Genomic DNA, 11,930 nt, shown 5'->3' with positions numbered 1-11,930 from the left:
AGTGTGAACTGTCAGAGCGTAAGGAATGGGTTGTGTTGTGTGGAGCACAAAATTGACCCAGTTCCTACTTCTATTAGTGTCACATCACATCACTCAGGAAAAGTCCAGTGGTTATTGGGCTTGAACACGGAGGATGTTTACTGATGCCCACAGGAGGCTGATTGCTTGGCACGTTAAGGACTGGCCTTTTGCCCTCCCTCTTTATATTCAAAACCTACTCTGGAGGTTTATTTTTTCACTAAGATGTTTTTTATCTATAAAAAGATTTCTCTAGTTGATAAAAAAAAAAGTGGCACAAAAGTGGTGTGTCCCTTTCAAATGAAAGTTGAAGAATAAAATGGTGAATTTTGAAAATCATATTAAGACAATCCACATATAATAACCACTCCCACCACTATAAAAACAAGAGAAATGCTACTTTGGACCAGTTTGGGGTCCATCTGTTTTTCTATTTTGCCTCTGATGGTGGCACAATGGGATACTTTGGGGGAAACCTGCCCTTCATGGTTCCATATCAGAATGTTACAGAGGGACCATGAATATTTCTCAATTATGTGTCTGTCATTATTGCGATGTCTAAAATACCTCTTTGGGTCTACAGTTGTTACAGCCTGGGTCACCTATAGAGGTGAGACATTCAATAAGATTATAAGCAAGTTGATTTAAGTTAGGCTTCTTTTTAATTTCAAAGGTTTCAAAGGAATCTCTTAGTTCTGGGGGCTTAAGCTTTGAAAACATGTTTTGCTTTTCTACACTATGAATTTTTAGTCATAAATCTTTTAATGTATCCATTCAAAAATATTTGTTGAGAATCTCCTAGTACCCAAAACAATGACAGGCACTGGAAATACACAGTACCCGCTTTACTATTTGAGGTACCAAGTGGTAGGCACAGCATGTCGTTGAGTATGGAAAAAGGAGTGAACTAAGAAAGGGATTCAAGCAGCATTTGAGCTAGAACTTGAAGGAAGGGTAGGAATTGCATGCATAAAAAAGATTAGGCACTTCAAGACAAAGGAAAGGATGAGGGAAGAATGAGGGACGACACAGGCGAGCAGGAGGGGATATTACATGTGCAGAAACAAAACAACAATCCCGTGAGGGTACAGATTTGGCGGCATGGGGAAGAGTAGCTGGAGAAGACATCAGGAGGGCTTTGTATAGCCTACAAAGAAGTATGAATTCTCTTTATTTATTTATTTTTTTTTCAACGTTTATTTATTTTTGGGACAGAGAGAGACAGAGCATGAACGGGGGAGGGGCAGAGAGAGAGGGAGACACAGAATCGGAAACAGGTTCCAGGCTCTGAGCCATCAGCCCAGAGCGCGACGCGGGGCTCGAACTCACGGACCGCGAGATCGTGACCTGGCTGAAGTCGGACGCTTAACCGACTGTGCCACCCAGGCGCCCCCAAAGAAGTATGAATTCTTTTTCACTAGGCAGTGAGAAGTGTTAAGGGTGTTTAAGGCCAGATATGATATCGGATTTTAGAGAGTTCTCTTCTCAGCATTCTGAAGGAAGGATTGGAGCATGGAGAGTCTGTTGACGGGGAAGGTATTTGGAATGCTTGGAAGTGGGAAACTAATACTTATTGAGCATCTGCAATCTGCCAGATCCAGTGCTAGGCTCTTCACATATGTTATCATATTTAGTGTTCACTGCAAGTGTATGAGGTATGAATTCTAATTCTCATTTAAGAAATGAGGCTACGTAACTTGCCCAAGATCACCCAGCTAGAGGTGGTGGTGGAGCTGAGCTTTGATTGATTCCACCTGCCTGATTCCAAAGCCACCCTTCTTTCCTTTATGCTGAAGGGGATGGTGAGGGTCTGAATTATGCCAGCGGCAATGCTAGAGAGGTGTCCTCCCTCCCCACAGAGGACTCCTCATTTAATTGTACCTCATTTGGAAGCTTCTCCAACTACTTCATCATTCGAATTGCTTTAATATGACAAATTGACCAATTACTAACAGGTTATTTATAACCATAGTGAAATTAGTTGCTTGGTTCAATCAAGCAACCAAAAAGTAACTGATTTGTAATGACTTGATTTATCAAAGTGTTCAGAACGGTTGGTGTAAATAGATGTAACTTACATTAGCATTAGACAAATATGTGCAATAGAATAGGAAGGCAATATCTGATTATTCACAAATGACATCTGAACCAAAAGGATTTTAACCCTAGCTCGATCTGTAACCAACTGGACAAGTCATAGCTTTGAGTTCAAAAAGATGTTCTGGGAAACCTTCTGTTTTATTTTGCTGATAAAGAAACGGAAGCCCAGAAAGCATAAGGAATTTGCCAAGGTCTCCCAGCCAGAAAACAACAGAGCTGAAAATACAGACTTGGACCATCTGTATTTTTCTGATGCCAGGTCCTGGAGAACTTTTCCCACTATGCCTGCTGCACTGTGACAATGACCAGTCACTTAGCCTCTTGAATCCTCAATTTTCCCACAACAAGAGAGAGTTGGTTGGTGGGTGTATCAGTTAGCTTTTACTGTGTAAGAAACAGCCCAAAATAACAGGTTTTACAACAATTGTATTATGTAGCTCCTGATTCTATAATGTGTCCTGGTGGCTGTTCAGGTCAGGACTGGCTCAGCCGATTTCTACTGGATTTGCTCATGCTTCTGTGGTTAACTAGTGGGTCTTGGATGATCTAGTATAGCCTCACTGATAGGGGTTGGTAGACCATTGGCTAGAGATCAGCTGTTCATCAAGTGGGGCACCTTCATTTTCCTCCACAAAGCATTTCATCCTCCAGCAGACTTGATCAAGTTTGTGTACCTGGTGCTCTCAGGGTTCTATGCACAAAAAGAGAGAAACCCCACGGAGCATGCTCTTTGGAAATCTTTGTGATGCCAAATTTGGTATTCTCTCATTGGCTAAAGTCAGTCACATGATGTGGCAGGCAGCTTGTGGAGTGGTTCCCAATAATTCCTACCTCCTGATATTCATGTCCTTATGTAATCTCCCCCTGTGTGAGGACTGGACCTCAAGATTGGCTTCTAATGAATAGATTCATTAGACCTCAAGTCAATAGACTGGACCTCAAGATTGGCTTCCGTGAAAGTGATGGGGTATAGCTTCTAAGATTAGGTTAGTGACACTCTCTTTGACTCTTTCTATGTGCTTGCTCTGGTAAAGCAAGCTGCCATGTGTGTACTGCCTTATGGAGTGGTCCACGTGGCAAGGAACAGAGAGAGCCCTCTAGCCAATAACCAGTGACGAACTGAGACCCTCAGTCCAACAGTTCCTTGAAGAACTGAATCCTGTCAACAACCGGTGAGTGAGTGAACTTGGAAGCGGACCCAACCCCCATTGAACTCTAGATGACACCGCAGCCCTGCCCCATAGCTTCATTGCAGTCTTGTGAGACTTTCAAACAGAAGACCTAGCTAAGTTATGCCTGACTCACAGAAACTGAGTTGTTTTAACCTTGTAGTGATTGGTTATATAGCAATAGATAACTAATACACACAGCTAAGTTCAGAGTCAGTAGGGAGGGTGAGTATCCAACAGTGTGGTTATAGGAAGAGTAATTATATAAACTATTCACACATATTTGCAAACAATTTACTACAGTTTTCCAGCCTTTGGGAGTCTGAGGTGGAATGATTTTCACTACTTCAACATTTATTCTCTGTGCAAAGAACTGGGAACAAGATGGTGAACAAGACAGATTTCCTGCCCTTAAGGAGCTTACAGTTTGTGGCAGGGGAGGGGAAGAATGGGGAAAGACATTAGTTCAATAATTCCTTCTTTTATTGTTTGTTTAAAGTGATATTAAGGGAGAATGTGTATAACAGTCTAGGTTGGTCAGAGTAAAGCTTCTTTGAGAAAGTGGCACATAAGCTAAAGAGGCAGGCAGAAGAGAAAGAGAGGGAAAGAGGAAAATTCCAGGTAGAACGGTGACATTCTTAAAGAGGAGGCAGAGAGGTGGTCAGCAGATATGGGACAAGTTCCTATTTATGATCAAATTGTATCTTATTATGTAATAATGATGTTATGGGTTATGGTTTTAGAGATAAATGCAAAAATGTTTATGGATGAAATTATTTGAGGTCTGGGATTTGCTTCAAAACAATCCAGTGGCAGGATAGGGGTCAGGAGTGGGTGGAGCTATAAATGAAACAAGAATGAGTTAATTAATACATTTTTGTGTATTTTTCGTTTTCCATAATAATACTTTAAAAACTTGTATCTGGGGGTGCCTGTGTGGCTCAGTCGGTTGAGCATCCAACTCTCGATTTTGGCTAGGTCATGATCTCATGTTTCGTGGGATCGAGCTCCGTTTTGGGTTCTGTGCTGACAGTGTGGAGCCTGCTTGGGATTCTCTCTCTGTCTCTCCCTGTCCCTCTCCCCCTTTCAAAATAAATAAATATTAAAAAAAAAAATTGTATCGTGACAACACATCCTGAATGCTGTATGTATATATGTTTGAGAGGTCACAGGACACTTATTTCCTCCTGCTCCACTGCAGAGTAGAGGTTAATAGCATCTTTAGGGCAAGGGGATGGAATGAGTTTTGTGTTACAGAAAATGTAAAGGCTTCTCAGCTTCAAATCTTGTGGCTAACATAAAGAAGGATATTTGGGTAATTTATCTTGCCTCCTGGTTATAAGGTGCTATACTGCATTATTTCTCATCCTCATTTGTCACTAGCTAAGATGGTATGGTTTCATATGTAATAGAATCTTATAACGTGGTTTTTACCCTAGAGTAAAAGGCAGTGGGAGGATGCTGTTTAAATATTAGTAAAATGCTGAAAAGATTGTTATAAGGCCTTATATAATCTGGGAAGTATTAAAGAGCTTATGGGTGGGGAAGGAGAAAGATAGGGTAGAAGAGATGGAAATCCCCCTTTGTTAAAAAAAATTCTGGGTTGGCTTGCTACAGCAATACTGGATTAAGGATTTATTTGATTAAGTTTTCCTTTTACTCATGTTATTCTGAGGTGGGTCAGACTGAAATTAATAGCGAGCACAGATAGATTTTATGAGTCAGGGATGTATTTCATTAGGATTTTTTTCAGGACAGGGGCACCTGGGGCTGAAGCTGAAGAGATGATGCCTCATATTTATAACTGTTTCAATGTTATTGGGGGAACCGTATTTTGTGATTTTGATTTACATCTTTCTTGAAAATTCCTTTGCCACCAAATTGAGTCTCTCCCTAACCCCTAATAAATGAAGACTTCACTAGAGTCAGATATATGCAAATTACATTTCCCTTCTCAAGCTAAGGTTAAATAAAAGGGAAAATTATCAAAGATTGCTTATGGCAGCAAGGATTTTCAGTGCTTGAAGATGAATTTTGTTATTTCAAAACCATGATGAGTCTCCTCAGTCAGTGCAAAGCAGGAAAGGAATAAAGTAACGGAGAAAGCGGACCTGGGCATAAACATGTTCCCACACAACATTTGTGCTGAAAGGCTTTGTTGGTGTTCCCTGAACCTTGGCAATTACAGGCATTTTCCTTTGCTCGGAAAAACGTCTGGCAAATACCGAGAGTAGGTTCCCTCCTATTCTGTGTTCAAGGCTAGGTTCTGGCCTTGTTGCAGGGAAACACTAATTCCTAACCATGCTATGCTCCCTGGGAGCAAATGGTTTGTTTTCTCTTCACTGAATCCAGCCTGGGGTGGGTTCTCAGCAGCTGAGCCTGGCATGGAAAATCTATTTGGAGCAACTTGTCCCCAGGAGGGAAGAAGGCAAGCTGATTGTGCGGAGGAGTCGCAGCCACCATCCGAGTCAGCCACACTCGCTGGCCAGTGCAGGCATCAACACACAGAGGCACACACGAGAGTCCACAGCAAACAGGAGTCCTGTTTGTGTGCCCACACCCGCATGTATCACGCATACCCAGCTCTACCCATATATGCACTGTGCACCCACACTTCACATACCAGTCACATGTACCACAATGACACATAGACACCATACACATATACACAACACGTATATAACCACATCCACCCGCACATCGTGTACAAATAACACACAGCTGCACATACTACACAGACCACATATACTCCACTACACACACACACCACCCACAACCCACCCTGGTCATATACATCCATACCACATACTCCTGTATACACACACCTCATCACACACCATGTAATGTCAGTTGCATCACGCACACCACATACATTCCGTACATACCACGTACACACTTGAACACATCCAACTACACACAGATACCCACCACACATACTCCGCATAGCAACCATACACACCTACATACCACACACACACACACACACACACACCCATGCAACACATTCCACACACCAGTCCTGTGCACCACAAATGCATCTCTGTGTCTGAGACACCCACACACCCACCCCGGTTACTTTCCCGCTCAGCAAGGCGGGGCTGCAGTCCCCTGCGGGACTGGGGCGGGCGGGCGCGCTCAGGGCCGGCGGGCCTTGGTTACCGCGGGCGGCGAGGCGGCGGGGCTGGGGTCTCGGGGGCCGGCGGCTAGAGCTCCGGAGGCGTGGCTGAGCGGCCGCACCTGGAGCCGGTGGCTTGCCCTGGGGTAGTGCGCGCGAGCGTGAACGTGCGCGCGCCTCCGAGGGGCCTCTGTGCCCCCTCCGGGAGGTGTGTACTGGGGGAAACGCGAGCCGCTCGAGGGGAGACGCTGTGTGTGCAAGAAAACCTCGCTGGCGGATGCGCAGGGACCGGCCCCCCGAGCGGTTAGGGTGGGCGTGTCCTCGGTGCGCCCGGCCCTCGGTGGAGTTCTCCAGACGACCCAGCTCGGCTGGAAGTGTGTGTGGGAAGCGCGCGCGCAAGCCGCTGTGCGTGTGAACACCAAGCCGCCAAGGCGTGTGTGTGTTCATAATGGCCGTCCGTCGGTTGGGGTCGGTCTCGGAGGAATGAATGAGTGTGTGTCAGAGACTCGCTGTGACAGGAGGGGACGCCGCTAGTGTGTGCGAAGAAGCCAGGCTAGCATCGGCCGGCGCTGGTCGGCGCGCGCGTGTGTGCGCGTGCGTGTGCACGTGGGGACGCGGCGCGCACCACGGCGGAGGGAGGCGGGCGGCGGCAGGCCCAGCCCCCGGTCGCAGCGCCCGGGGCGGCTCCTCTGCGAGCCTGGGACCGCCGTGCTCCCGCCACCACCACCGCCGCCGCCGCCACGCGCTGGCGTGACTCCCGGCCCGCGCCCTCCCACGTCTGCAGCCTGCTCGGCTTTTTGCCCGCCCAGACGCCGCTTCTCCCGGCTCCCGGCCTCGGCTCCGCGGAGGGAGCGGAAATGAGTGCGGCGTCGGCGTCGGCGTCCGAGCGGGGTTGGAAGAGCGAGAAAGTGGACGAGGCTCAGGCCCTGGCGCGGAGTTGCGCTGCCCGAAGACCCGACTTCCAGCCGTGCGACGGGCTCTCCATCTGTGCCACGCACAGCCATGGCAAGTGCTTCAAGCTGCACTGGTGCTGTCACCTAGGATGGTGTCACTGTAAGTCGAGCCGCGTCTCCCCTCCTTCCGCCGCCGTCCCAGGGCGCTCGGTGTCCCGGGTCGCGGTTGCCACTCTGCGGTCGCGGGTCTCGGCTCGGCGGGGACTATCCAGCTGCTAGCTGGAGCCACCCTGGGCTCCCGGCGGGCAGGCGGGAGCTGCCCGAGGCGCCGGACGCCTCGGTTGGCGCTGCCTTGGCAACGAGATGAAATCCCGTGGGGAGCTTAGCTTTAGCCACTTCTACAAAAGGGGATCTCCCCGTCCCAGGAAAACTGGAGTGTTTTTTTTTTTTTTCCCTTGCTTTTTTATCTGAAATGACCAGGCACTGTGTTGAGAAATGGTAGAGCGCCGTCAGAGTTGACAGCCAGAGGGGAAGCCTTTTTTCAGGGCTAGTGGAAATGCTCCCCTTTCTTTCTCACTTTTGTTTTTTCAGGCGGCTCGTTAAAAGAAAGAGCCCTTGGAAATCGAATTGTGGCCCATTTATTGTATCCAAATTGAGAAAACACTGAAGTGTAAGAGAAAGCTTCCGAGAAGTTAATATTAACAGTTTGGAAGGGTGAACTCCTTCAATACCTAGTTGTAGCGTATAGAGCCAATATATGAGACTGTTTTAAAATTACGAAATAAAATAAATGAAAGTAAGCTTTAATAATCTCAAACCAATTTACAAAAGCCAGAGCTAACTGGTCTAGACCTTTTTTCTGTGGTTATCCTGCCTGTGATTTTTAAAACGTATTAAACTTAAGTAGCCATTTAATCAGAATTCCACAATTTGATTAGTTCACGATATTAGGCCTGCTGTATCCAATAAATCATCATTTAAAGAAATATGTTATAAACTTAAGTTTCAACATACCCTTATAATAGAGGTTTTTGGAGTGTTTATTCAGGACACACATTCTGGAAGTGATCTTAAGTTAAAATTGTTCTTTCCTTGTTGGTTAGGAAAAAATGGCTCCCAACAAGAGATGCAGTACATTGACAAGTCCTTGTTTACGTTAATTGAACACAGGGGGATATTTTAAATTGAATTTATGATTTGAAGAATAGGAGAATTCCTGCCTTTTCTTTACATTGAACAGTATTGATTTTTTTGTGTTGTCTGCTGAAGGGTCAGGTTCTTCCTATATTTCATTATTCCTATTGCTCTCAGATCCATTCCTCATTATAAAGCATCAGTTCAGTGGGGGACAGGATACAAAGTTGGAAGTAGCAACTGTAAGAAACCCGTGATGCTGAAGTGCACAAGTACGATGAATCTGGTGAGAGTCCATTTTCTAGGGAAGTATAGAATCATAGTACAGAATATGAGGAACATTAAAGACGGTCAGGTCAGTGCCTGTCTTATTTCAGCAGTCTCTCCACTAAGTACCAACATTCCTGATAGGAACCTTGCAGCCTTCTCAGGTAGCTTTGATTCTTAAAAATAGTCTCATATGGAGCTAAAATCAGTTACTTTCTAACTTCTTTCCACTGGTCTTATTTCTACCTTATGAAATCATGTAGAACAGTCTAATCCTTTTTTAGATCATGTTTTTTTTTTTTTCCAGCCCTTCAGATATACATATGAATATTCCACGGACATAGACTGTCTTCTCTCTGTATTCCCAGCCATTGTCACAATGTCTGGCCTGAAATAGATTTGAAATTCATGTTTGTTGAGTGACTGAATGAAAGTAGCCATCGTTTTCCTCTCGGGCATTGTTTTGTCCTGTTTATAAATCTCTAGTCCCTTCTGCCTCTCCTTGTGTGGAATAGTATCCAGGCTCCAGAGCATCCTGGTTGTTCTTTTCTGAATTTGTGCCAGTATGGTTATGATCCTTTGAAGACTGTGACCCTTAGAAGGGTACGTAATATCCCAATTGTGGTTTGAGTCGAGCAGGACTGCTGTCTCCCGTGTGTGAGATACTGCTACTGCTGCATCTAGCAGCACATTAGCTTTTCTCATATCCTCATCATATTGAGCTTGCTGCTGTCAGATTGAACTACGACTGCTGTCGACTAAAGACATTAAGCCCCTTTTTTGTTTGTTTTACGTACATGGCAGTTAAGTCATGATGCTTGCCCATTGCACAGTTATATATGGATTTCTTTGGACTCTGACACCTTAGATGTTTTTCCCCATTAAATTTCATCTTCATTAGAATTATCCATTTATCTGGCTTATCGTTGTTTTTTCAGATCCCAGCCCTTTCTTAGTCCATATTTGAGCCCCCTAGTTTCATGTGAGTCATATATGGGATGCCAACAGTAGTATAATAACCTTTTGCATCTTCATTCAAATTATCGATAAAATTGTTGAATAGGAGAAGGCCACATACAAGAATCCTGAAGCTCACAGGTAGGACTGACCTTTAAGTTGATGGCAGTTCATTAAGAAGCACTCACTGTTATGGTCATTCAAATAATTAGCTAGCCACTTAGTATTGTATTTATCTTATCCATGTGGTATAATGAGAGCCTGGTCATATACCTTATTGAAATCCTACCTTGTTGATATCTGACACTATTTATATTGCTTCTTTTTAATACATGATCTATCTATAAACACACTCTCTAAACAAGAAAGGAAATTTGCTTAGTCTGGTTATTTAGTTTGGCTCCATAAATGCTTACCATTTTCTTTTCTTAGGGATTAGAAGCTATTTTTTAAATAAAATATCTGAATTAGGAAAGGATTGATGTCGAGTCTACTGGACTATCGTCAGTTCTTTTCTTTAAAAATCAGATCTACATTTATTTGCTTGTTTCCAGTCTTTGGCAACCCTCCGGGTATCCATGCTTCCTCCACTGGCAGCAATTCAGTGATCACATTCACAAGAAGCTTCATTTCATTGAGAGCAGCAGCAAGGTGCTTTGTTACAGTCTTCTGTCCTATACTGGGAATCAATTCTTCCTATCCCTTTTTTAGTCCAAATATCATTTTTCTTGAAAAGATGCAGAGCTCACACATTTGAGAAGTTCTACTTTCTTTTTGGCACTCACAAACATTACAGCATCAGTCCTAAGCCGAATTTTTAAATTCTGTTTAATGTATATTGAGCCCTTTTTTCTTTGTGAGACGTTATTATGGAAGTTAGGGATATAAATATGAATACAGCTGGACCGTGCCATTTAAGCAGAGTATAAGGACATGATTAATACTATGTTTATTTTTGTATTCCTTTAAAATCACAAATGAGGGACATCTGGGTGGCTCAGTCGGTTAAGTGTCCGACTTCAGCTCAGGTTATGATCTCATGGTTCATGGATTCGGGCCTGCGTCAGGCTCTGAGCTGACAGCTCAGGATTCTGTGTCTCCCTCTCTCTCTGCCCCTTCCCTGCTTGCACTCTGTCTCTCAAAAATAAATAAACATAAAAAATTTTTTTAAATAGAATCATAAATGGTAAGGGTGAGAAAACTATCAACTTGTCCACCAAATCAGAAAATGGTAAAATGACCACTTTGATACTTGAGAGAGGAATTTCAGAACAAATGAAGAAAGTTCAGTTATATATGGTTCGTGTTAAACTTGTGAAATTCATAACCTTAGGAAATAGAAAAGACTAAAAATATATACATGTTCATAAAACACATATAAAACATGTATATATTCATAGATGTGGTACTTGATGTATTAAAGGAAATAGCGTTTGGATAATGGCAGAGTTTGAGAATCATGTCTGGGAGGAAAACTATGATACGTACTGTAGGTGTCACTATCAAAAATAGGTTATTTAGTTGAAGAAACTATGGCCCTGAATGTGTGACTTTTTTTCTTCCCCCAGTAAAGAGCGATATTGGATGGAATTACTGAGTGAAGGATTCCAAGAGGAGTTTTGAGAGAAAAAAAAGACATAGCTTGGCTAGGGAAGAGGAATGGGAAAGAATAAATCACATGCAGATAAAAAGTAGATTTTGTGGCGAGAATAGGTAGAACATGTAGAAGGCATAACAAATTAGATTGTTGAAATGAACAGGGAAGGTGGGTAGTCTGAGGTTTCAGTTGATAGAGACCTTCACATGATAGCAGTGATATGGGCAGTAGAGGAATGAAACTAGCAAGGGAGATTATTTTGTTATTATCGTAAAATAGAAATTCATTCAATAATATCCATAAATGGATTGGAATAGATTATTAATTTGGAGATAGAGGAAGAGAAAAGTTATAAAGGATAACTTCTAGACTTCCGCCTCATGCATATAGGATGGATGGTAGTGCCATTCATTCACTAACAAAAAGAAAATATTAAAGAAGAGCTAGGGTTTGGCTGAGCATGGATTGTGAATCCAGTTTTGAATCATGAATCCTGGGAGACCAGGAATTCAGTTTTGGATCTATTGAGTTTAAGCTGCCTTGTCATCACATAGTAATAATGTGAGTAGGCAATTGGATGCAGGGATCTAGAACTTAGAGGAGAGGTCTTCACTAGAGATAAAATAGAAGTCATTTACTTATTTTTAGATTACAGTTGTGGCCATGGTGAAGCCAGAAGA

The 11,930-nt window shown here is 43.6% G+C and overlaps 1 protein-coding gene across 2 annotated transcripts in view; it reads left to right on the top strand.

Annotated features, from left to right (window-relative positions):
• Nucleotides 1-7,046: 7,046 nt before the first annotated feature.
• Nucleotides 7,047-11,930, top strand: part of CC2H3orf70 (chromosome C2 C3orf70 homolog) — a 92,706-nt gene continuing 87,822 nt past the window's right edge. For both annotated transcript variants that reach the window (XR_007155931.1, XM_047876471.1), the window contains exon 1: nucleotides 7,047-7,455. Coding sequence is in view for 1 of the 2 variants with exons in the window: in XM_047876471.1 (XP_047732427.1) it covers nucleotides 7,260-7,455 (196 nt within the window). In the remaining variant the exon portion in view is untranslated. The remainder of the gene's footprint in view (nucleotides 7,456-11,930) is intronic.

The sequence above is a fragment of the Prionailurus viverrinus genome, chromosome C2 (genome assembly GCF_022837055.1).
Source record: "Prionailurus viverrinus isolate Anna chromosome C2, UM_Priviv_1.0, whole genome shotgun sequence".
NCBI classification, from domain to species: Eukaryota; Metazoa; Chordata; class Mammalia; order Carnivora; family Felidae; genus Prionailurus; species Prionailurus viverrinus.
This window is presented reverse-complemented; position numbering and strand designations above follow the sequence as displayed.